The sequence below is a fragment of the Orycteropus afer genome, unplaced genomic scaffold (assembly GCF_000298275.1).
Source record: "Orycteropus afer afer isolate SDZICR_OR568_19922 unplaced genomic scaffold, OryAfe1.0 scaffold00233, whole genome shotgun sequence".
Lineage (NCBI taxonomy): Eukaryota > Metazoa > Chordata > Mammalia > Tubulidentata > Orycteropodidae > Orycteropus > Orycteropus afer.
Window position 1 is genome coordinate 2,568,424 of NW_006921820.1, and position 27,066 is coordinate 2,595,489.

Genomic DNA, 27,066 nt, shown 5'->3' on the forward strand with positions numbered 1-27,066 from the left:
AGCTGTTGCATTGTGGTAAATTGTGGTCAATGTCATGAGACAAAGTGTATGTGAAATGCTGTATGGAAAGTGAATTTGCTCTGTACATTTTCACCGAAATCACAATAAAAAAAGAAAACTGGTCCTTCACTACAGATAGTCTGAGAAGCACTGATTGATACAGTTTTTAATAGCTGCAAAGAATTCTGTCCATGGATGGGCTATAATTTATGTCATCAGTCCCTTTTTATAGAAAATTTGGATTGTTTCTAAATATCTTTGTGCATGTACTTTGAATTTTTGTCTAATTATCTCTTTAGGACACATTTGGGGAAGATTGTATAAGCCTTGACATTTTCTGTCTGTGTTTTGTCCACCTAGGTTTCAGCTGTGCCACAGAGCTCTGGCAGTCATGGGCCTACCATTGCAGCGGTTCACAGCAGCCATCATCACCCCACAACTGTACAGCCCCATGGGGGCCAGGTGGTCCAGAGTCATGCTCATCCCACCCCACCAGTTGCACCAGTGCAGGGACAGCAGCAGTTTCAGAGGCTCAAGGTGCTATTCAGCTCCTTTTGTTTAGTCTTTTTATTTTTATCTAAATAAGAAACATTGCCTTCAACCTGTTGGTGGTGATTTTACCACTTTTAACATCTAGACTAAATGATTGAGTCGCAAGAAGTTTTACCTTGTTTTTGTTTTTAAACCTATTTAATATTTCTCATTTTAGCACCAATATTTGATCCAGAGAAGAATATACTCAAGAAATGTTTGTGGAATGTACAAATGCATAGTACTCAAACGTACCAGGATAGAGGGGCTATTTTCATACAAAATAAACCTTAAAGTCTGTTATTCAGGATGCCTTCTTTTGAACTCTTAGTTCTGAGCATAAGGTTTTATTGAGTGCACACATGATGGGCAACAGGCCTGAGCAGTAAGTCTTACTGCCCAGTAATATCTTGCAGTGTAATCTTTTTATTCGTATTCACGAATAGCTGAATTGGCTGGCATCTTCAAGTCCATTCTTAGTAAGACACATGCTCCATTTAAAGTTTTGGGGAAACTATAATTGTGAATGAAGTGTCAGTGTTTTCATCTGTTCTGCTGAGTACGTGCGGTAGCTTTTTAGTGCTTTGAAATTCATGAGACATCTGTGGAGAAGTGAAGCTTGTGTTCCCAGCTAACCTTGTCGCTCTGCTTACTTGAGTGTTACTTTTCAAAATGTGTGATTGTTGCAGTGAGTGTTCCAGATTTCAGTTTTTCTAATTTTACATTTATGTAAAATTTAAAAGTGAATACAGAAAATAAGAACTAGAAAGAGATAAGATGTTAGAGCTTAATTTAGGCATATCAGCTTAATTTTACCACATTGCTTGAAGGTAGGAATGAACAATACCCTCTTGAAGTATGCATCCATTTGTAGTCTTCTGTTCTCTCTCATTGGTTAGAGTTCTCAGAAATTTGTTTAATATTGGCTTAAGGAAATTAAAATGCTACCCAACATCATAAAGCATACCAAAGCCAAACTCTGTAAAGGAATTTTATAAAAATTGATTTCTCTACATAAGCTTAGGCATTAAGAGTATACTTGTATTTTAGTTAGCTACACTTGTTGTTAAAGATAGTGCAAATTGTTTTAACCTGGAACTTCATTCTTGACTCTGTCTTTGAGACAACTGGTATCAAGCTCCACTAGTATTTTCCTTCAGACATTATTACTCTGCTTGTAGAGTAATAATGGCTCTGTGCCAAAATGTGTTACTATTGAGGACTTAGCACTTCACCAAGTCCTGAAAATATTTCTTAAAATTTGGTTTGATGTGATTTAATTTCATATTAATATTGTATTCAACAGTTAATACCTTAATGTTTCAAAAGATTTTTTTGTTTGTTTGTTTAAATTTACTGTTAAAGTAACAAAAATATTTCTCTGTAGCCTTTTCAACCACTCCTATCAAAGCATAGCACCTATTTTACTCACTTTTCTCATAGGAGTCTTGGGTATAAGTATATGGATTGTACTTTGTTTTATAAAAACTGGCAAAGAAGCAAGGATGAGCTTTGGAGTCAGGGTTATAGAGTGAATCACAGGTAGAGTTAGGGTTTCTTGCTCTGTTCTTTCAGTTACAAGCTCTTGAATATGATTCCTAAATGCAATAACTTGTTGAATTTCCTTTCTAATGAGGGGAAGTAAAATGCTTTCTTGTGCCTCCATGAAATTTAATTCAGTATTCCCACATTCCCTGCCATATTTGGATCAGTCTTAAAATGCTTTATAACCATTTGAATCAACTTCAATAAACTATTTAGTATATTCTATAATAAGGAAGTACTCAGCGGGAATGTTTAGGTTATTTCAAGTATCAGATTGTATGTACTTTTTTTTTTTTTTTTTTCTTTTGGCAGATTGATGAAAAGGAGAATTTGAGTAATTTGAGGCATGGTTGTTGTTGAATGCTAGCACCATAAATATTTGGCAAATATTTAGCAAATTGTCTTTACAGTTGTTTGTGTTGGTATCCCTAACAAGATTCAGGAGGTTAAGGACCTTAGTACGTGTGTGTTGAAGTGAGCTAGAAAAATTGACCAGCGAAGTCTAAGGTTTTCTTCAGGTGACCCTTTAAATCAATAGCTGCTAAATTACTACTTCCAAGGATTTTTTTTTTTTTTTAAAGTTGTGGTTCTTAGAACTGTACACATGTTTTATAGAGAGTTGTACTTTTAGGCAGTGGGAGAATTTGCTCACTGTTCTTAGATGCAAGTATCTCATTTATAATGTAGGTGTCATGCTGGGTTTTTTAAGCACAGTGTTATTTTATAACTAATATTTAAACAGTGTCTCACTATGACCATCAAATGCCTTTTTCTTCCTAGCATATACATAGCATTTCTTTCTTTTGGGTTCTGCATTTTTTTTACTTGCTAGAGTACTTATACCACATCATGTTTGTTTATTTTCCTCCTTTGTCATTTGATCATGAGTGCTATTCTTAATCATTTTTTAACATCTTTGCTCCTACTACAAAATTAATGTGTTATCTTAACTTGGTCATTAATTTCAACAGAAATGGTCATATTATTTGTACAGTATAGAAAAACCAGCTATCAAAGGACTGGGTGTTGACCAAGTATATAAACTGTGCTTTAGCAGCAATGAAATACTCTTGGTTAACCATGGCCATAATGAACTTTGGGCAGCTCTTTTTTTAAAAAAAAAAAAAAAACAAAACCTTTTTATTGTGATTTGGGTGAAAGTTTACAGACCAAATTCATTTTTCATTCACCAGTTCATACACACTTTGTTTAGTGATATTGATAGCAGTCTCCACAATGCAATAGCACTCTTCCCACTTCCTCCCTGTGATTACCTTTCTCCTGTGTTCTTCTTCTCTATGCATTCCTTCCTTCTGAGCTTTCTCGCTAGACAAATGCTACCTTCTGATCTCTCATAGTTGACTCCTCTAAGGGGTACACCTCCCTCTTGTAATTGTTTACCTCGTAGGCCTGTGTGTTGTTTGGCTGAATGTTAAGTAATGGGAGTGAATTCAGTTACAGGCAAGGGTGACCAGGGGCCACAGTCTCATGAATTTCACTATTTTCCTTATCAGACCACTAAGCCTGCTTTTTTTTTTTTTTTTTTTAAATTTTGTTTCATATTTTTCTCCTACTCTATCCAGGATCTCCAATTTTGATCCCTTTCCAAATGGTTGACAGTGATAGCCAGGCACCACCCAACTCTTCTGGTCTCATGGCCCTGTAGGCTGAGGTTCCCATGGTCCATTTGTCCCTTGGACTAATTGTTTCTATGAGTCTTTGATTTTCCTCACTCCTCTGCTCTGGATGAGGAGAGCAGTAGTTGCATCTTAGATGGCCACTTACAAGTTTCTAAGACCCCAGTCACTACTCACAGAAATAAGACATAGAACAATGTTTTTGTGTAGTATGTTATGCCACTTGAGCTTATTGTCCCCCATGACTGTGGCCCTGAGCCCCTAGGCCCAGTGACTCACTCCCTCAAGGTGTTTGGCCAAGCAGTTATTATGACTTTTCCCCCTGTTTGCTCCACTATACGTATGGACATTTTTACAGCACATCCAAATACATATGTAAAAATATCATGTGCCAAACCTATATATGGTCATCTTGCCTGTCTACCTGTGTATCCATCTATAAGTCAATGTTTGTAATTATGGCTAATGAAGTATTGTGTGTGTAATAGTATTTACCTTTGTTTTCTGTACTGCTTGTGCACCTCTCTGTGTGAACTTTGGGCAGCTCTTGAAATGCTATTTAGTAGTTTATTTAAACATAAATGTTATATGTCATAATGTAAAAATAAGGCACATATCAAATTAAATGATTATTTCTGACATTTTTCTAAACTTGATATTTTGTATAATTTAAAGTATCTATCCCAAAGTATATAGGCAACACCTACTGAGCATTTCCTTTGGGTGTCTCAAAGTCACTGAAAACTAAATTGTCCTAAATCTAGCTCAGTTTTCTAGCCTTCAACCTGTTTCTTTTGTGGTGGATCACCCTTGAATGCTTACTATCCCTTATCTCGCATATCCAGTCAGTCTCCAAATCCTATCATGTTTACATTCTGTTTTATTTTCTTCATGTTGCCATAACAGAAATACCATAAGTGGTGGCTTTAATGAACAGGAATTTATTTTCTTACAGTTTAGAAGGCAGGAAGTCTGAATTCAGGGCACTAGTTGTAGGAAAATTCCTTTCTTATCTATTTCAGCTTCTAGTAGCTGGCAGTCCTTGGAGTTCCTGGGCTTATAGACTCCTCTGTCTCTGTGGTCTTCAGATAATGCCTATTTTCCCCCTGTCTTTTGTGCCTAATCTATTCTTTTGTATTTCAGAAGTGATTGGTTTAAGACACACCCTCTGCTGATATGGCCTAATGAATATAACAAAGAAAACTTTATTCCCAAATGGGATTATATCCACTGGTATAAACCCATTTAGGTTGAGTCAGTTCCTGACTTACAGTGACCCTGTAGGACAGAAGGTCACATACTAAATGATATGTGACCACATAATAAATGATAATCATTGTATTAAAAAAGGAAAAAAAAAAAACTTCAGTAGCTCTGGTGGTACAATGCCTAAGGCATTTGATTCTTAACCAAGAGGTTGACAGTTCAAACCCCCCAGCCACTCCACAAAAGGCAGACTGGGCAATCTACTTCTGTAAAGATTTACCACCTCTCTTTTAGTTGGATGGCAGTGGGTTTGATTTGGTTTAGTTTTAGCCAATCTAAAGGACTGTTAGCAAAGTGGAGAGACTTTGACAGCAGGTCAATTGGTTGAGACTCAGTTGCAATTGACCCCCAGTGCTTTCTCATTTATGGTGTCCTGTTTGGGATTTTGTCCATGCTGGTTGCTCTCTCTTCACATAAGTTCACTTGTGCTAACTTGTACTCATCCTTAGAACTCAGTTTAGATCCTGTCCTAGGGAAGCTTTCACTGATGGGGTGCCCTTTCCATGTGCTCTCGGCATTTAGAATTACCACTGTGTTGTGATTCCTGACTAGATGTGAACTAACTTCTAGACACAGAAGGGACTTCCATAGGCCAGGGACTATGGGTTATTTGTCATAATCACTTTGTACATTTACTGTATCTTTATATTTTATTGATTACATTTTTTCACATTTTTTTTTTTTTTTTTAAATAATTTTTGGCTTACTTCCTTTGATCCCTGTCTCAGGTGGAGGATGCGCTGTCCTATCTTGACCAGGTGAAGCTGCAATTTGGTAGTCAGCCTCAGGTCTACAATGATTTCCTTGACATCATGAAGGAATTTAAATCTCAGAGGTAAATGACATCATAAGTTGTACTTAGATTTTGTGCTTAGTGTTGATTTTGCGGGAGGGCTATAGCTTATTTTTATCTGCTGGAAGATAAAGAAAGCCTCATTGTGACAGTTTAATTTTCAGGGTCATGCCTTTATTTTATGTATTGCTTTATTGATTGAAATTATAGGAATTGGATCTTTGTTTTTTCCATGTTGCTAAAATGTTTTTTAAGTATATCATCTGTGTCATGGAGATAGTACTGGTAATGATGTAGGCTGTTTAACTTTTGAATTGGCTGAAGACACTGATATTTTGGCATGGTTCACAAATACAGGAGACCAACTTATGTGAGCATTGTAGACATGTGTCCAGTAAATAATTCACAGGTATATCAAAGTTTGCACTTGCTTGGGAAGTGCAGCTTTGGATTTACTGTCTGAACATCTGTATGATAGGACTGTTGACATGAATGTATATTTCGTTGAAAATTGTGACCAATCCTCTTTGAACCTAAAATTAAATAAATGGCTTTGGAATTTAGAGTTCTTTCTGTGTTACTAATTTTATATTACGCCCATTGATCTCTATCTATGATCTTGTTTAGAGAATCTAGTGGAAAGTGAATTTTTTTTCTTAGTAGAGTATTTTTCAAGCATGCCATAACTTTTTTTTTTGTTTTTCTGTCAGCATTGACACTCCAGGAGTGATTAGTCGGGTGTCCCAGCTGTTCAAAGGCCACCCTGACCTGATCATGGGCTTCAATACCTTCTTGCCCCCTGGCTACAAAATTGAGGTGCAAACCAATGACATGGTGAATGTTACAACTCCTGGCCAGGTTCATCAGATCCCCACCCATGGCATTCAGCCCCAGCCTCAGCCACCACCCCAGCATCCTTCCCAGCCTTCAGCCCAGTCAACGCCAGCTCCTGCCCAGCCTGCTCCTCAGCCCCCACCTGCCAAAGTCAGCAAGGTGAGCACTTGGAAAGTCTTGCATCATGTTTATTTATTATATCCCTAGAAAGCACCTCTTTAACATTTCCCATTTATATAATACTTGGTAGATATACAAGCTACAATGATTTCATCAGAGAAGATGTAGTCATCACATTGCTGTAAAATAGTTCACATTTACACCCTAAATATTCATGTATTTAAATTAATGGATTTCCTGAGTGATTCAAATGGTTAAGAACTTGACTACTAGCTGAGAGGTTGGTAGTTCATACCCACCAAGAGATACCTCAGAAGACCGGCCTGGCAATTGGCTTTTGAAAGGGTATAGCCTTGAAAACCCTATGGAACACAGTTCTACTCAGTATATATGGGGTTGCCATGAGTCAGTATTGACAGCAATCCACAATCAAAGCAACAATTTAAATCAACACTATAATCTACAAGGACTCTTTTTCCCCTGTCTTCTGTTTTTTGAGCTCATGAATATCCTAGCAGTTGGTGACTTTGTTTGTACAATAGTACTTTGTCAGTACAGGCAGAAATGATCATCTTACCATGATCAAATTAGGCTACTGCCTGCGTGGTTATCATCTTATAAAAAACTTAACTCCATTTACCAGATTAGGTCAAAGGCAAGCTGAGCAGAAGATCCTATTGATGATGATGATTGGTGGTGGTGGCATGTTCTTAGTCTAGAACTGCACTGCAAGAAGGTTGCCACTAGCCACATGTGACTATATTTAAATTAATTAAAATACATTCAGTTTTTCATTTGCAGTAGCCACATTTCAATTACTCAATAGCCATATGTAGCTAGTGACCATTATACAGGATAGTACAAATAAAGAACATTTCCATCATCAAAGAGAGAGACCTATTGCTGGAGCAAAAGAGAATGAAGGAAACCCAAGACTTAAAGAAGAAACTAGGCCTTAGAACTAATGGACCACATGAACCATGGCCACTTCTAACTTGAGACCAGAACTAGATGGTGTCCAACTATCATTACCAACTGTTCTGAGCAGGGACACAATAGAAGGTCCCAGACAGAATAGCAGAATAAAGTAGAAAAAAATTAAAATTCTTAAAAAAGGCCAGACTTACTGGACTAACAGAGACTAGAAGAACCCCTGAGACTATTGCTCTAAGATACCCTTTGAACTTGTCATTGAAGCTACACCTGGAGATTCATCTTTCAGCCAAATAATAGATTGGCTTATAATATAAAATATCATCTATGATAATGTGCTCCCTTTAAACAGTCAACTTTATGAGACCAGACAGTCAATATTTACCCAAAAACAAAGATGAGAAGGCAAAGAGAGGCAAGGAAGCTAGATCAGTGAAAAAAGAATGGGAATAATGAGAATGCTGACCCATTGTGAAAACTGTAACCAATGTCATAGAACAATTTGTATAAAAATAGTTAAATGGGAACCTAATTTGCTGTATAAACTTTCACCTAAAACACAGTAAAATATGTTTTAAAAAAAAGAGAGAGTCCTACTGGAAAGCAATAGTCTAGAAGATTTTCTTTGTGGAATCATGCAGCAGCTGAGGTGTTATCTTTTCTGGTGTTACAGATTTATATATAATGACTTCCTTTCTATGTGCACCTGTTGACCTAGTGAACTTAAAAATCACATATGAAAAATTCTTCCCTGTAATTGGGATGTCTCTAGTTTTAAGGTTGTCATTTAGAAAATTAAAATGAAAATATTTGTAGTAGAATGTGTTAGCCCTTCACACTTCTCACTCCCTTCTAGTATGATTTAAATTGAGTTAAAACAGCTTGGCCTGAACAAATAAATAAAGGAGATAAGTTAATCAGATACTTTTAGTTCTGTAGTTTGAACTTTGTTTCCTTTGTCCACCTGTATATGCTCCTGAGGAGAATATGTGTATGTGTGTGTAATTTTTTTTTTTTTTTTTTAAGCCTTCTCAACTACAAGCACATACTCCAGCCAGTCAGCAGACGCCCCCACTTCCACCATATGCATCACCACGCTCCCCACCAGTCCAGCCTCATACACCAGTGACAATCTCCTTGGGAACTGCCCCATCCTTGCAGAACAATCAGCCTGTGGAGTTTAATCATGCCATCAACTATGTTAATAAGATCAAGAACAGGTTCCAGGGCCAACCAGACATCTATAAAGCATTCCTGGAGATTTTGCACACATATCAGGTAAATGGGTTGCTGTTTCAGCCTGTCTTAACCAGATCACCCACTAAGGGCATTTGGCTTAAAATAATTTGAATTAACCAGCTAGAAAGTATGATGAGTGAAGCCGATTTGATTTGCCTAACTTAATTGCCCTGCAGCAGCACCCACTCAGGATTTTTAAAGTTATTGCCTTGTGAAATGAAAGCTTGTTTATCTGGGAAGTCTGGACTACGATTTGTGTAGTATAGTTAATAGAAGAGGAAGAAGTTTCTCTAATGCTTTGTGTTTTATCAGTTGGGAGTGGTCTCTGGGCATTCACAGTTAAGAGTCGGAACTGACTCAGTGGCAGTGGGCTTTCCTAGTTTTAAAAGGATTTGTCAGTCGCCATCTTCTACTCCTTTCTCAACTTAAATGCTTGCATTCGAAACAGGTGCTAAAAATAAGAACGTAGACTGTCTTCTTAAGTGCAGCCTAAGTAAGTAGATAACATACAGCGCTCCTATCAGATATCCCAGAGAGTATACAAGGTGAGTCATTTAAAACAGTGACCCTCTAATATTATCTCTTCCCATTTGTGATTTTCTATCAGAAAGAGCAGCGAAATGCCAAGGAAGCTGGAGGAAACTATACTCCAGCATTGACTGAGCAGGAGGTGTATGCTCAAGTGGCTCGGCTCTTCAAAAATCAGGAAGATCTGCTATCTGAGTTTGGACAATTCCTACCAGATGCCAACAGCTCTGTGGTACGTTTTGTTTGCAAAAACTACACTGTTTAGGATTATTATATTCTTAGAAAGCTGGAATTAGAAGGAGACTTTACCTAGATGATAGTTAACTTGCTTTGATGACTGCATTAATCTCTTTCATGTGTTTTAATCAGCTCTTAAGCAAAACAACTGCTGAGAAGGTTGATTCTGTGAGAAATGACCATGGAGGCACTGTGAAGAAGCCCCAGCTGAACAACAAGCCACAGAGGCCCAGCCAGAACGGCTGCCAGATCCGCCGACACTCTGGAACGGGAACTACTCCTCCAGTGAAGGTGAGAATTAGCAATCCTTGCTCATTTGACTTGTGGGAGCAGTTTTGGTGGGCAAGGATTCTGAGGGTGTTCGTGGCTTCTTATCCAAACCATGTTGACGGTTGGATTCTGGGTATTTGGAGTCAGGTGGTGGATGTCACGAAAACTCAATGCAAAGCTTCTTATCTGGCTTTGCAAAAGAACGTTAGACCAACATTAATTGCTTGGATTACTGTGCCTTTTTCAGTTTTTATGATTTTCTCTGTGTTTTCTATCTTTTTTGTTACTAGCTGTCATTTATTTTCTTGTTTGCTGCCAAGAGTTTCTAAGATTTATTTAATATTCTCCTCTTACTTGATGCTTTAAACTTGCCTTTTGCTAAGAAAGAAGATTATTGAGCTTGGTAGTAGTTTCAGATATAAGTCAGTGGTCTCTTGAGGTCCTCCTGTGCTTTGTGAGATCTCTTTGGTTTGGAGGCCTTTTCTGCCCAAGGTTTTTTTTGAGTTGCCCCATCTTTTTTTTTTTTTTTTTTAAACTTTTGCAGTATTCCCTCCCCTCCCACCCCTGGTAACCAACAAAGAAAGTTTACTTCCATATATAAACCTTTACTTGATTTTTTTACAGTAATGAACTAATACCATATTTATCCTTCTGTGATTGACTTATTTCACTCAGCAGAATTGCCACATCTTATCAATATAATCTTAATATTCAAGGCAGGACCTTTTGACTATAGAAGTGAGGTCTTAAACATCTGTTAGTGACCTATCATATATGATTTTACTCTTACAGCAGATTTTATTCTGTGGAAAGCTAAGCTTGCTGTCTCCTTTGATACAGTGCAACTATGATAGGAGAGAGCTAGGTGTAGGGATTAAACATTGCTTTGGTGGATTCCATGTTACATGGAATAGTATATTGGTATGTGTGACATGGAAGAGAGATGTGTGCAGAATTAAAGATAGCAAAAGCAAGTGGAATTTCTAGCAGCAAGAGATGACTGGTGGAAAAGTGATTAACTGCAAAGACTGACATGTTAGGTGTTACTGACTCTACTTTTCAGTGTTCGTGTGGTGGTTTCTCCCTTTGAAATCACAATCACCTTGAACATGGTAATGGTTTGTGTTTCTTTAGTAGTAAGAATCAGCTTAGCAGTTACGCTCCAGTCTTGTATTGGTCTCCTCCACACTTGATTACTCACAGGTGAAATCACTATAGTGGGGGCATAAATGCCCCCACCTACTTTGTTCTCAGGCAGTGTAAGCGGAGGCTATGGCTCCTAAGCGAGTGTGTTCTGAGATTCCAAAGGTAATATGCTGCTGCTTCTCATAATGCTTGTGCATTTCTTCACAGATAGTTGAGAAGTGGGTTTTTAAAGGTAAATTCTTCTTACTTGGGTTATGTCATGGTCTGTTCACTTCCTTTAAAATTAATCTGAATAGATATTGCTGAGGAAAATAAACCTCTTTTTATTCCATGAAAAATTTAAATGGAATTATTGGTAAAAATTAAAGATTGACTTATCCACTCCAGGCAGTGTGTTTCAGCTCTTATTATAAATCCTTTCTGTCTCTAGCAACTAGGAAAATAAAGCCATGGCATTAGGTTCCAGATAAGGTTTCTTTTGGCCCCTGGAAAAAGGAAGAAAGGACATTAATTCTAAAAGTTTATCACCGATAATGCTGTGAGCGCTTGTGTAGAGAACATTTGGGGAGTAGAATGGTGAACCTCTGTTGGAAAAAGAAATTGACAGGCAAACTGAAGTAGAGAAATGTGGAAATCTTTTAGGGTATAAATTGAGTTAATGACTTGACTTCTCTTGTTTGTTCCAAATTATCAATTAGCTATCTATGGTCAGTGATGGAACCATTGAACATGATGAAAATAAAATGGTTGAGAAGTCCACTGTCTGAAACTTACATGTTTGTATTTTTCCTTTTCTGTAGAAGAAACCCAAATTGCTCAGCCTAAAGGATTCCTCTATGGCAGATGCCAGCAAGCATGGTGTAGGAACTGAATCTTTATTTTTTGATAAGGTGAGTGATGGATGACTTAGATTTGATACCAGTTACTAATACTAAAAGAAAATCACCTCCACCTCCAACAAGGTTTTATTTTAGAGGCATCAAAGTGATTAGGACTTTTTACTTTTCTAGCATAGCTTCCAAATTGTGAATTCTTTCAATCTGTTAGAATTATTAGCAAAACTAGATAAATGGTGTAATATTCTCCTTTGGTTGTGAGGTGGTTTGTAGCAAAATAAAGCATTTTCCATAGTGGAGGTTCACTTTTCCAAAAGAAAAATAAGCGTGATGTTCTGCTGGAATGATGTTTGGGGGGAGTATTGGTGCTGCACTCATTGTTGGAGACATGAATGACTTGTAATCTTATAATAATAGCTTGATAATATAATTTGCAGTATGCACAGATAGGATTCATAGGGATTCTGATTAAATTGTATGTTTTCGAAACTCCCCGGGTGATTCTAATGAGTGCCAGAATTGAGACTACTGGTGTAAACTATATATGGTGTCAAGTTGGCTCTCTTCCTGTGTCTGAAGTCAGCTTGGTGATTAGCAGGCTCCTTTCATCAGGGTAGCTTTTTTTTTTTTTTGGAAATTTTTATTGTGATTTAGGTGAAAGTTTACAGAGCAAATTCACTTTCCGTACAGCAGCTCACATACGCTTTGTCTCATGACATTGACTACAATTTCCCACTATGCAACAGCTCCCTTCCCACTTCCTCCCCATAGTTCTCTATTCCCTGTGTCTTGCTCATCAGGGTACCTCTTAAACCCATGAACCAGCCTGGATTGATCTGGTGGTAATTTACCCTCTTCTGCACCTCTGCATTTTTACAGAAGAGCAAAATGATTTAACATCTCCACAATCATTGTACTTCCAAAAAGCAGGCTGTCCCTGATCTCCTTGCCAACTGTGCCTGTGTGGAGTTACCCTGAGAAATAGTCACAGTCCCTGGCTCTGACTTGAACCATTACTGAGGACTACCTGGGCACTTGGTATTTTTTAAGGCAAATGTATTTAACTAAGGTCACAATCATCAGATGGCAAGAATAGAGTGGAGGAGGGGCACTGTTAGAATTTAAGGAAGAATTAAGAAATACATTAGCCAAATGCAACATGCAGACCTTATTTGGATCCTGATTTTTAAAACCCAATTTTAAAAGACTTTTATTAGATAATTGAGGAAATTTGAACATAGCCTCAATATTAGATGCTGTTAAAGAATTTTTAAAAAGAAAAACTTAATGTTTTAAGAGTGATAATGCTTTTTTTTTTTTTTTTTTTTAAGAGTACTTATTTAGAGATACATACTGAAGCATATGTAGATGAAATATCTGGGATTTGCTTTAAAATTCAGTAGTAGAAGAAAGGGGAATAGATGAAATAGTTACTATATATTGATCATTGTGTCTCGGTGACTACATAGGATTCATTAGACTGTTTACTTTTGTGTAAGTCTAAAAGATAATAAAAAATTAAAAGTAAATACACTGTATAGAACAAAAAGTGCAGTGTTCTTTACTCTTTAGCTTTAAAAGAACATATGCCAATGTCTAGAATAGGCAAATGCATGGAGACAAAAGTTGATTTGTGTGGTTACCAGGGGCTGGGGAAGGGATAATGGGAGTTACTGCTTAAGGGACACTGAATTTCTTTGTGAGGTAATCAAGAACATTTGGAAATGGTGAAAGTACAACCTGGCAAATATAATTAATGTCACTGAATTATACACTTAAGAATGATGAAACTGGCAAACTTTTTGTCATATATTATGTGTATGTATGTGTGTGTGTGTGTGTATATATATGTATATATCAAAAATAATTTTTTTAAAAGTACATTTCCATGTGATATCCTGTTAAGAAAAGTATATGAGAGCTTGAAGCTGGGGTTACTGATTTGGTGAGAGTCTGCAATCCCCTCCAAAGGACCACACTGCTGAATATTTATTTGTGGAACTGAAGCTCCAGATTGGTCATCTATCAAGGCTGGTTTTATTTTGTTTATGCCATTGACCATTTTTAAACTTTCTGATATTAAAATGCTCAATGTTGTAAATGGAGGAAGGAAAAGACCATTATTATGGTACAGAAATATCTTGTTTTAAAATATTCAAGATTACTAGAGTTTGGAAACCTTGTTAACCAAGAGTCTTTCTGTAAATACCTGTTATGATGGGTAACAAAAGCTTTGGTAACTCTGATATAGTCTGGAGAATAAAGCATGTGAGAAAGTAAAAGTATTAACTACTTTATGATCTCACTTTTTAAATTTTTATTATGGAAGATTTTAAACATACATAAAATGAAAGAGAAAAGTAGAATGATCCCTCATCCAGCTTCAGCATTTCCCAACTCCTAGCCGGTAAATATGTTCATGTGTTCTACCTATTCCAGATGATTTAGAGAGAAATCCAAGAAATGTTGTATTATTTCATCCATAAATATTTTAGTAATTTTCTCCTTAAAATTATTTTCAAACGTAATTTGTCACATCTAAAAAAATTGACATTGATTCTTTAGTGTCTTCAAATATCTGATGGGTCACATTTCCTCAATTTTTTTTTTTTTAAGCAATTCAGGATCTTGTGATTCCTCCACTTAACTTTTTTTTTTTTTTTACGGTTATCTCCATAAGGTTCGAAAGGCTCTGCGGAGTGCAGAAGCCTATGAAAATTTCCTGCGCTGTCTTGTTATCTTTAACCAGGAGGTGATATCTCGGGCTGAGCTAGTACAGCTAGTCTCTCCCTTCCTAGGGTAAGTAAGTGAGGGGCTTAGCCCTGATGTATAATATGAAAGTGAGATACTTGGTTTGTGAGTGTATATGAAAAGCAGTTAGTTTAATTGGAATGGGTCCACTGACTCCATAAAATGTCAGTATCAAAAGAGTCGTCCTAGAAGTTTTCTAGTCCAGCTTTAGAAATGAGAAAATAAGGGATTAAATACTTGTTGACTAATGGCCAGGATTGGTGATCTCCTTACCTGTGCTTCGTATAACCCAGGGTTCTAGAATCTTGACTGTGTTTCACAGTCTAAGAATTAACTGAACACTGAAGCAGTGTCCTTGATCAGAAGAATGGCTGGTTATTGCAATTCTTCCATCACTACTCTATTTGATCTGAGAGCATTCTATAAGAAAAAGGGAAGCCGGATGTTCAAAGGCAGTGCTTTGGATTGCTTTGGCAGGAAATATTAACTGTCATTAGAATTTGCCTCTAGTAGTAGTAGAATTTTGACCCAACACTAAGTGGTGGTGGTGGTCATATCATGCTTCTGATTGCTTACCAGTTTTTGTTTGATTCTTCAGGAAATTCCCTGAATTGTTTAATTGGTTTAAAAACTTTCTGGGCTATAAGGAGTCTGTGCATCTGGAAACGTTTCCAAAGGAACGAGCCACAGAGGGCATTGCCATGGAGATAGATTATGCCTCCTGTAAACGGTTGGGCTCCAGCTATCGGGCCCTACCAAAGAGCTACCAGCAGCCCAAGTGTACAGGACGGACTCCTCTCTGTAAAGAGGTAAGGCCCTCCCTAGCAAAAATCAGCCCTGAATCCTCAGCTTCCTCCAGAAGGAAACAGTACTGGGGTTATAGAATTTATATGAATGGGGAAATAAAAACTCTTTTTCAAAAGAAAATGTCACTTATATTCGTGAACCTTTTCCATATTCTTTCGTAAACTTGCTAACTATGAAACTTAGAGTAATGTGAACTGCAAAGTAATGTTGAGAGTAATGTTTCTCCTTTCCCCTACGGTTTTTCTGTCTTTTTATTGAAAATGGTTTTCAATCTTCTACCCATAGGTTTTAAATGATACCTGGGTTTCCTTCCCTTCATGGTCAGAGGACTCCACCTTTGTTAGTTCCAAGAAGACGCAGTATGAAGAACATATCTATCGTTGTGAAGATGAGCGCTTTGAGGTACAAGCTCCTTTTTCTTTTGAAGGGAAATAAGAGATGCTAAATGAAAGGATATCTTAAATATGTCTGTGAGGATTCACTTTTTAAGACTGAAGAGCTCTGATATTTTGAGAATCACATTCTTCTGTGGTACGTATTTGTTGTGATACTTAACATGCTTTACAAATTTGGCAAATACATTTAGTAGCTTTTTTTTTTTTATAGCAACTGTGATTTATTTAGTACATGTTAACCCTTTAACTGAAATTGTCCATTGTTGTTGTTGTTGTTGTTGTTATGTGCCGTCGAGTCGGACCCGATTCATAGCGACTCCTGCTTGGGTTTCCGAGGCAGTATCACTATGGAAGTAGATTGCCCCATCTTCCTTCCAAGGAGTGGCCGGTGGGTTTGAACCGCCAGCCTTCTGGTTAGCAGTCAAGTGCCTTAGCCACTATGCTACCAGAGCGCCTAAATTTTCCATTGATAGCTGAATAATAATACTTTGAATTTTTAATGGCATTTAAAAAATGTTTGTGCATACATTTTATGGGGTATATAAAATTATACCTATAATGTTTTTTTGAAGATAGTTTTAATTATTTCTTTTAAGTTCTGTGTGTATTGTTATTTTTAACAGGTATCCTAGTTAGCAAACCAGCTTTGCTGTGAAAACTGGCATTTTTCCCTTCTTCTGGTATTGATTTGGCTACTTTTGAAAGAAAGTTAAATTCGGGACTATTTTGAAATAGTTGGGAAGGGAAAAGCTGGAACGAGTGAATAATAAGTTGGTAGAGAGCACCTCTATCTGGTGGGACTCCTGAACAGTTGGCTTAAAATCCCTAGTGAATGTGAATGTGAATGTCTAGTTCATTGATATCATTAACAAAAAGGATTGTGTTCAAAGAAGTAAAAGTATGTGTATCCTATTCAGTGTATTTACTGTATCAAATGAAACTAGCTCTCCTTCACATGAATGGGAGACATCTTATGCTTTTTTTTTAGTCTGTACTGATTTAGTTCTGCCAGTTTACCCACTTCACACATCCTTCAGCTGTTTCTAGTTTTGAATGAAGAGCCACATGTTACCTAGCTACTGGCTGTTCATTGGCTGTCTCTGCCCCAGTACATGAAATCATGACAAATGTTAACTATCATGGGAAGTTTGATCAGGCTAAAGGAAGCATTTCTCTTTTACCTGTATTTAATAATGTTAGATGAGAGAGAGCAGAGCTTGTCACCTTTTCTTGACCCAATGCCCTATTAACTCTCAGGTGCTATACCTGCAAATGGGAGGCAACATCCTTATTTTATAGTTGTGAGTACAAGGATGCAGAGAAAAGAAGTGGTGTGTGTATGTGTTTACATGTGCATATATGCTTAGGATTTGTGGGGTGTGCTAGTTTGAATGGGTTTTCTTTTTATTGGAATAGCTTAGGTAATGATACAATACAGAAAATCCCTGAGTCTCAGTGACTTGAAAAAACAAAAGTTTATTTTTTGATCATGCTTTGCTGTTTGACAAAGGGCTCTGCTCATCAGAATTACCATATTTTTCACAAATAATGTGCTCACATAAGTAATGCACACACACATAGTGCACATAGGAAATTAATACATTGAGGGGGTCGTGTGGTTTGGTAACTGTGTAACACGTGTGTTATTTGTGTAAAAATATGGCCCTCAGAGACCCAGGCTGACAGAGTGCCACCATCTTGAACATTGGCAGTTACTGGAGGGAAAAGACAGCTCAGAAGGCTCTCACATCCTTAAATGGTCTATCTTAGAAGTAACAAACATCACTTCTACTCACCTCTTCATGACTAATTTGCTAGAACTAGTTACATGGCCCCTTCTGATAACAAGTGAGCCAGGAAATCCAATCCATATTATTTGTCCATAATTGCAGGGACCGGGGAAGACCAAAAATATTTTACAAAACATAATAACTATCACAGTCCCAAAGCTAGAAAACCTAGGGAACACTGTTGTGCAGACATTTGGGCGTAGTCTCTGAGACTGCTCATTTATGTCATTATCTGTACCGTAGAGAATCTTGCTAGTGTTGAGGCTAGGGCAAAAGTTGTAAACTCAAAGGTTGCCTGTCATGTCCTTCACCAGGTTAAAAAAAATTAGTGCTAGGAGTTCAGTAAGAATTTAAGTGGTTACTCACAGATAGAACATTAAACTCCTTAAGACTGATAGTTGCTGCTCTAGATATGGGATAAGGCTATTGAATATTTTGAATAGCCTGGATTATCCTGAAAAAACTTATCCATGAGACTGATTCATCCTCTTGAGTGGCTTGAGATTGTTTTGCTTATTATTATTTGTAACAGATGTTAGCAATCAGGGAAAAGGGTCATTACAGTTACCTCCTATTGGATTCCTTTGGTCTGGCAGTCCTAGCCAAAGCACGCCATATGGTAATGGTAGAAATAGTAACTACTACTTAAATCTCATTTACTGGATGTTTGTTATGTGCCACACATCCAGAGAGTTTGACTCCCTACTGTATACTCCTATCCACTCTTATTCTACTTTGGATGTTGAGCATGCTTCTTATCTTCCTCTTCAGCTTGATGTAGTTTTAGAGACCAATCTGGCAACAATCCGGGTTCTAGAAGCAATACAGAAGAAGCTCTCCCGCTTGTCTGCTGAGGAACAAGCCAAATTTCGCTTGGACAACACCCTGGGAGGGACATCGGAAGTCATTCACCGAAAAGCACTCCAGAGGATATATGCTGATAAAGCAGCTGACATCATCGATGGTCTAAGGAAGAATCCCTCTATTGCCGTCCCAATTGTCCTTAAAAGGTATTTGAATTAACATGTCCATTGTACTTTAGTATACTTCATGACAGGTTCAGGCCCTTGTTTTTTACCTAATTGTCCAAAGAAACCTTCATTTCTTCCTGACCCTGTGAAATCAGGTGCAGAGTGGGATAGTAGAGCTTCATGATGGGCGTCTGTGTAGCCAACATTTGAGACTGACCTTGAAAGTCCATAGTATCAGACCTGGTATGAGCCATGACCTGAAGGTAGACCTTTCTGAATTTGTAACATGTTAAATTTAGAGAGTGTTCTGTGTCTTTGAGGGGGATGATTTTAAATATAGAAAACAACAAAGGAAAACCTTCCACATTACTGCCACTTGACACTAAGTATTGTTAACATCTTAATTTTTTTTCCCCTTAGTAAAAATTTTTATCTTCGTGAAACTGATACATACTCATTAAAAAAAGACTTCTGTGTTACCATTTTTACCAGTAACATTTTACTTCTTTCTCCTAACGACCTTTCATGTCAGGCTGAGGGGTAGAGGGACATTTGTACCCACCTAAAGGCCGGGCATCTAGTAGGTAGGAGGCCAAAGACCACACTGAGCCCATTTCCCCTATGTCCATGACATTCTTGTGACTGTACTGTGAACCCTTGCTAAGAGCTGGATCCTCTCTCATTTTATCTGGCAAATTTTTTATTTGTTGCACAGTTCAACAGATAACCCACATTTTGTTCCTCTCAGTCTTCCTCTCAAGAGCTGGCACAGATTGATGGTTGGTTCTCTTATTGCCAGTAACATTGAACTTCTGAGATGTAGGCTATTCTTCAGTCCCAGTGCTGTTTCTTCTTTTTCTAATCTTCTCTTCTGGAGAATTAGGATCAGTTCTGATCAGAACTTCTCGAACGATATCCAGAGGAACATTACTGTGCAAGTTCTCTGCTCTGGGAATTTTGCATTCACGTTAGCATAGTACATATTCTGAGAAGTCCTACAGCAAAGAACATGTTTAACTTTATTTTAGCTGGCCAAGGAAGAGAACCCTTTTTTCAAGGAATACTTACTGACATCTCAAGGGTATTCTGTGTAATGCTGTTTGAGAAATAACTATTTTAGGTAAGATTTCTGACTTTGGGATAAATTACTTCCCCAGAATAAGTCCAGAATGAATAACTTTGCTCATGTAACTGTTCAAGGCTGGTTTGATAACAGTTATCCCAAGTGGCCCATAATTTTTGACTGGCCTCATGTATCTTCTGACTTTTGAATTAAAGTAAGCCTGGCATATATCTCACTTCTAAACCCTCTGAGTACCCCCCACGTTGTTGTCTCTGTTCTTCTCCCCACCTCACTAGGTTGAAGATGAAAGAAGAAGAATGGCGAGAAGCTCAGAGAGGCTTTAACAAGGTGTGGAGAGAACAAAATGAGAAATACTATTTGAAGTCTCTGGACCATCAGGGCATCAACTTTAAACAGAATGACACCAAAGTCCTGAGGTCCAAGAGTTTACTCAGTGAGATTGAGAGTATTTATGACGAGGTGAGCTGGGGGTTTCTGTGTCTATGAGAAAACTCTGCCGCCTTTATGTTCAGCATAGCTTTGATTCTTGGAAATTACCTTTGTCATATGAAAATGAGATCCTCCAAGACCTGTTGATTCTTGCTTCATAACTGTCATAGCTTTTTCTGTTCCTGATTCTACCATTTCCTTTATATACCTAAGCTGTTTCACTGGTCTCCTAATTTATCATTTTAGTTTACACACCCTGCCTCCTTCCCCATCTTCTACCCCCATACCCAATTTAATTTCCTTGAACATTACTTTGTATTTGTATATACCATCTCACCTCCCACAACTTAAAAACTTATCATTGATTCCCACACTCTCTCTAATCTTTGTTTATTCAGCACACTTACCAGGACTATACGTAGTACTGGAATGAGGCTGCAGAAATGAATAAGAAACTAATTCTGCATTCTTGGAGCTCACGGTCTTAGAGACAGGATGGATAGAAACAGAAATATAGTGCAATTGAGAATTTTCAGAAGTGGCGTAATCCTAAATTTCAAACATATGCAAAAGGAGAGAGAGTAGTAAAACAAGCTCTCATGTAAGCTTAAATAATTACCCATATTTTGTCAATTTTGCTCTGTCTATCACCCTCATACCCCACCCTGGAAGTATTTTTAAATAAATCTCAGACCTTATATCATACCCTCTATAAATATTAATCCACAATTTTTAAAGATGTTCTCAGTTCTGTCCCATTGTTTCTATAAAAGTCTAGAAGGTGCCAGTATTTTGGCACCAAATCACACCTCCCACATTACCATTGTGTTAACTGAAGAGGCACCAAAATTATTCCGATCAAGTCTTAATGTTTAGATTGGAAAAAAATACAGCCACTATGGTTAACAAAGAGTTCTGGTGGTGTAGTGGTGAAGGCACTTGGCTGCTAGCCAAATGGTCGGTGGTTCGGACACACGAGCCACTATACAGTAGAAAGATGAAGCAGTCTGTTTCTATAAAGATTTAGAGCCTTGGAAACCCAGTGGGGGTTGCTGTGAGTCAGAATCAGCTCTATGGCAGTGAGTATGGTTTGGTTTTGGATGGTTAGTAATGGAGTATACTACTGATGTATCCTCACAAGTTGTCTGTTGTTTCCTTAAACATGTCATGTCACATTTTGCCTGTTGTTTACTTAAACATGTCATGTCTTTCTCTCCCATCAGAGGCAAGAGCAGGCTACGGAAGAGAATGCTGGTGTACCTGTGGGCCCACACCTCTCACTTGTCTATGAAGACAAACAGATATTGGAAGATGCTGCTGCTTTGATTATCCACCATGTGAAGAGGCAGACAGGCATTCAGAAGGAGGACAAGTATAAAATCAAACAAATCATGCATCATTTCATTCCAGATCTGCTCTTTGCTCAAAGAGGTGATCTCTCAGATGTAGAAGAAGAGGAAGAAGAAGAGATGGATGTAGATGAAGCCACAGGGGCAGCTAAAAAGCACAATGGTGTTGGGGGAAGCCCCCCTAAGTCCAAGCTACTGTTTAGTAACACAGCAGCTCAAAAGTTAAAAGGAATGGATGAAGTATATAACCTCTTCTATGTCAATAACAACTGGTACATCTTTATGCGACTGCACCAGATTCTCTGTTTGAGGTTGATGCGGATTTGTTCCCAAGCTGAACGGCAAATTGAAGAAGAAAACCGAGAGAGGGTATGGGAACATGATATGCCGGGTGTAAGGCGAGACAAGAGTGACAGCCCTGCCATCCAGCTACGTCTCAAAGAACCTAGTGAGTGTCAAGGTTGATATACGGAGGGGGTGTGAGGTTGAGTTCTTCAGATCCTAGTTAGACACAGGGCTGCTTTCTTTTGTGCACAGAGCATAGACCTTAGAGCCAGACTAGGGTTCAAATCCTCACTCTGCAGTTTCCTGTATAATCTTGCTTAAACTCTCTGAAACTGTTTACCTGTAAAATGGAAGTGCTGGTTGTTACTTTCGAAGTTGTCAGGAGAATTACAGAAAATACACAAAGTAGTTGGATCACAGACGTCAGGTCAGTGGCTGGTACCATGAATACCAGGGAGGCAAGTATCAATTGCTCTCAGTTTTCCAAATGGCAGTTCTCTGGGTTATTGCAGAGTGTTTAAAATGACCGAGAAGGGCTAAAATATCATGGTCAATTCCACTCCATGGCAGAACATAAATTCCTGGTTTTCTTAAGTTGCTTAAGATAAATGTGAATTTTCATAGGTGTACTTAGTCTGGAGCTCTGGTAGTGTAGTGCCTAAGGCACTTGACTGCTAACCAAAAGGCTGGCCGTTCAAACCCACCAGCCACTACTCAGAAGGAGGGTTGAGCAAATCTACTTCTGTAGTGATACCACCTCAGAAACCCAAGGAGGGGTTGCTATGAGTTGGGTCTGACTTGACAGCACATAACAACAACAACGGTTGGTCAGGACTTCTCTTTAACCAACAGGTTTCATGGCTTATTCCTAGTAAGTAGAAATAATTACAAAAGGAACATTGGAATTCAAGAGGTGGTATGTAAAATGAATGTGTAAACAAATACAGAGAGGACTTCTAAATGAGACACAACAGAATAAACAGAATAGGAATGAAGATAGAGAACTAAGGAGAAGGAAAATAGATGAGGTTAAAGAAAGCCACCGTATCCTTTAAGTAATTCTGTACTGCCTGCTTTGAAATAATTGTTACAATCATAAATTAGGTACTTGAGCTGTGAACCAAATGCTTTTGCATAAAACCTTTTTTCTAGGCTCTTGAGGAAATAGCCAGTCTGTGGAGTAAAATTTTTTTTTTTTTTTTTTAAAGTGAAGCTTATGTAGGAAGCACACTGGGAATTCATTTTTAAAGTCTTTATCTATATTAATCCTAACTTGAGAGATACAAATTCTAGACCTCAACATGAAAATTCCATCTGCGTGGGTGGAAATTAGAAATAAGTAGATAATGGCCTAATCCTGACTTGACCACTGGTTTAATGAAGTTAAGACTTAACTTTTTTTTTTTTTCCATATACTGGACCTATGTAAATAACTGGCATGAGAAAACTAATATGTGAGGGGGGTTTGAGGTTTGAAAACACCATTATAACATGCATTGTTTATGTGAAAATATAGTACAGTTTGGTCTTGGGTGATAATATCAACTCTCACACTGTTGGAGAGCCCTTGTGTGCAAGTCTGTGGTTTGGGCCATAGCTTTATTCTGGCATAAAAGCACTCTTATGACAGTATATTTCTGAAACCTATGCCTGTACTATGAGTCTGAACAAGATGATACTCTGTGATGAAACTCAAGCCAATTGCTTGTTTTATACAGTAGCTGCCCTATTTGGCCTGTCTTTAGTGAGTCCATCACACTTCAGATGAATGGCTTGGCTTTTGCTCTTAACTTTTTTTCCCTTGTACAAAAAAAACCTACAAATAGAATGTAACTCATTAGTCAATGAAGAAGCATTGTCTCTGTAATTTTTTTTTCATTTTAATAAACTTTTTATTTAAGTGCAACACATATACAGAAAAGTATACAAATCAGCATTGTATAGCTCAGTAAATTTTTATAAAGTGAACACACATATGTAACCGGCATTCAGGTCAAGATAGAACATAATGGTCATCCTAGTAGCTTCCTCCCTCCCACTCCTACGGTGTCCCCTTCCAGCCCCTAATACTCCATGGGTAAACACTGTCTTGATCTCCAAGACTGAAGAGACTGGATTTGCCTGTTTTTGAACTTTACATAAATGGGTCTTATTTTTAGTAAGCTAAAGGCAGAGTCCTTTCACCACTAGTTGCCAGATATCTATTCAGCAGCTAATAAGATTCATTGAGCTAGTGGGTGAAGTGATTCATGTGCCACAGGTACAGATCATGTTATGTAATTTGTGAAGTATAAGGTTGGGAATCCATTTTTAAACAAAAGGATTTTGACAAATGGAGATTACTTCATTATTCATAGAGGATTTAATTTGCCCTCCTATTCTCTTCCCAAGAGCTTTCCCCGTGGTAGACTATGGCTATCTGCCTTTTCTCATCTGTACTTTATGCTGCATTAAAATAGCCTTATGAGCAAGTGACCCATGTGAGGCCTGTTTTAGTGCAGGCAGGGCGAGCAGGTCCTCTCTCAGCTGGGGAGCTGACAACTTTTTGAAGGACTTTCTTATTCTCTGGGCTATTTTGCTCTTCTTTGATGCAGAGCCCAGCAGTACTGTAAATAAGTGTCATTGTAGCATGGTAGGTCGGAATGTTAGAAGCTACTGTTAAAGTTGCAGAGTCACTCTCTGATAGACAGGGCTGGTGATTATAGCCACCTGTCAGATTTCATCTCTGTCTGCAGCTGATTGAGTGGGTATATTTTGAATACCAAGTATGCCCTTACAAATGCTAGTTAGGCCAGTGTGGGACTTGCCCTGCCCTCTGTCCCAGTCTTTTTTTTAAGCAGGGTAAGGCCTCACCTGTGGATGTCCCATCTCTCCCACAGTGGATGTTGAGGTAGAAGATTATTACCCAGCTTTCCTGGACATGGTGCGGAGCCTGTTGGATGGCAACATAGACTCATCACAGTATGAAGATTCATTGAGAGAGATGTTCACCATTCATGCCTACATTGCCTTTACCATGGACAAACTGATCCAGAGCATTGTCAGACAGGTAAGGGGAGATTTCCTTACCTAGAGATAAATCTGGTAAAGAGAAAGGGCACCATTTCTGTTAGGAAAGTAAAGGCAGTTTTCTCACGTAACAGTGTTTATGAACGTGGTTCTGTGGAGGGGTAGAGGAGGCCTTCATGAGATATCTGATAGGCTGTGTTAATAAACTAGGAGTGTTTCAGCCAAATGATTGACTTTAAAAAAAACTTACTATATCCTCAGTACAATATAAGCCTACCTCAGACCCAGTGTTTTGCCCTTTTCTTGGTGGCCGCCTGTAGAGAGAACAATAGTCCTGGCTCCAGTTCTCTGTGCTACCGGCCCTTACTGTTCTCAGGGAACAGAGTATATGAAGTCTGCCAGGGGCAAGCACGCAGTGTGCAACATTTCCTCTTCTGTAGGTGTTGGCAATTCCGTGTACTTTTCTCACTTGATAATTCGGAGCTCTCTTTACAGGAAAGGTTTCATATAACGTCTTATACTTCACTCATCTGAGGTTACCTCTGAGTTAGATTTCTGATTGGCTTTGTGGTTTGTTCCTTTGGTACCCTGGGAGTTTGTAAATATGTTATTCTTTACAACAATTGGGAGCTCTAGTGGCATAGTGCCTAAGGCATTTGACTGCTAACCAGAAGCTGGCAGTTCAAACCCACCAGCCACTCCTCCAAAGAAAGGTTGGGCAATCTACTTCTGTAGTGATGCAGCCTTGGAAACCCAAGGAGGGGTCACTATAAGTTTGATCCAACTTCACGGCAGTCAGTTACAACAATTACAATATAATTTATTAATAAAATAGCTTGTAATAGATAGGTTTGGATTCCTTTGCCTTGAGTTCTGAACTCTGAAAGGGATCAGAGATATTAGTACACTGCTTCTTCAAAGTAAGACTTGCGAAAACCAAAGCCAGGTCTAATTCTAGAGTCCATACTGCCACTTTGGAAGAAAAAAGTGTGTTGCTTGGTGCTTCCTTGGGCTGCCCTTTTGAATCCTTTGCGAGGTACCTATGTTTCTGCCTTGAATTTGAATGCCTTTGCATCCCCTCAATCCCCAGTACCTACTCAAGAATGAGGTAGAGCTTTTTGCATGACTATATCTTGGGGAAAGTTGGCAGAAGGGCAGTTTTTCCCTTGAAAGTCAAGGATGCTCCTAGATCTTCCCGTAAAAGGTGTGTATGTGATTGACCGAAATCATTATATGGATATAATCAGTTACAGTAATAATTTTTGAACAGCTAATCTCTACTGTGGTAGTTATGTTTGTGTGTCAACTTGGCTGGGCCTGGTTGAGTGGCTGGGAAGCTGGTGGTAGTTAATCCCCATGATGAGACTGGCAATCAGCTCCATGGTGGGATCTACCACAAGCAGCTGAGTAGCTGTCTTTGGGATGTGGTCTGCTTCCTGTATACAAGAAGCAGCTTTGGGAATGGTCTCCAGCCTATGGCACACTTGCACCCTGCATGTAGCCGTGTTGTTGCTCGGCAGCCTGTTAATGGCCTGCTGTATGGTTTGGTAACATGGGGACTGTGCCTTTTTACTTGTCAATCTTGAGGCTTCTCAGCCTCAGCAGCCAGCCGTTTTCTGAGTGAAGAAACACCTCTAGATCCAGTGGGCCGGGAGCAGGAGGCAGAGCCGAAGCCAAAGATTGAGGGGCTTTCACCCAGCCCCTAAAGCCTGGCACTTTGAACTTGGACTTAAAGCCTCCAAATTGGAAGAATAAACTCCTGTTTGTTAAGGCCATCCCATTTGTGGTATATTTGTCAGAGTAGCACTAGGTAACAGGAACACCTACTAACATACTCTAAATTTACATAAAAATACAAGCACCAGTTACCTCATGCTTCTGTTTCTGCTTTCAAGTTTGACTGCTCTTGCTACAATAAGAGCAGTCTTTGATACCACCAAAATGACAACTTTAAAAGCCATTAAGTAAAACTTACTGTTTATAAGCCTGAGGTTGGTTTTCTTTTTTTAATGGAAATAGAGGTTTAATCCAGAAAACACAAATCCAATGAGTTTCTTAAAATTATGCTCAGGCTTCCATTGGAGGTGTATCTTTTATTCTCATCTCATTTGATGTTCTTCCTTCCCAGTTCATTGCTGTCTAGAGGTAGAACATATTTCAAGGTCAAGGCATACAGTTATTTAGCCTCTTCTAGGCTAATTTAAGAGAAATTTATTTATTGTGTTACATGAATACAATAGACAGTCTCATAGACAATCCAAGTCTAGCACTCAAAAAATGG

General features: G+C 38.3%; 1 protein-coding gene across 1 annotated transcript in view; it reads left to right on the plus strand.

Annotated features, from left to right (window-relative positions):
* Window positions 1-27,066, plus strand: part of SIN3A (SIN3 transcription regulator family member A) — a 44,686-nt gene that overhangs the window by 5,826 nt on the left and 11,794 nt on the right. Inside the window, exons 2-15 of the mRNA XM_007948940.2 lie at window positions 361-537; window positions 5,708-5,814; window positions 6,483-6,765; window positions 8,686-8,937; window positions 9,506-9,658; window positions 9,796-9,954; window positions 11,880-11,969; window positions 14,596-14,714; window positions 15,265-15,475; window positions 15,759-15,875; window positions 18,430-18,668; window positions 19,989-20,172; window positions 21,366-21,939; window positions 24,656-24,825. Coding sequence (XP_007947131.1) covers window positions 361-537; window positions 5,708-5,814; window positions 6,483-6,765; window positions 8,686-8,937; window positions 9,506-9,658; window positions 9,796-9,954; window positions 11,880-11,969; window positions 14,596-14,714; window positions 15,265-15,475; window positions 15,759-15,875; window positions 18,430-18,668; window positions 19,989-20,172; window positions 21,366-21,939; window positions 24,656-24,825 — 2,835 coding nt within the window. The remainder of the gene's footprint in view (window positions 1-360; window positions 538-5,707; window positions 5,815-6,482; window positions 6,766-8,685; window positions 8,938-9,505; window positions 9,659-9,795; window positions 9,955-11,879; window positions 11,970-14,595; window positions 14,715-15,264; window positions 15,476-15,758; window positions 15,876-18,429; window positions 18,669-19,988; window positions 20,173-21,365; window positions 21,940-24,655; window positions 24,826-27,066) is intronic.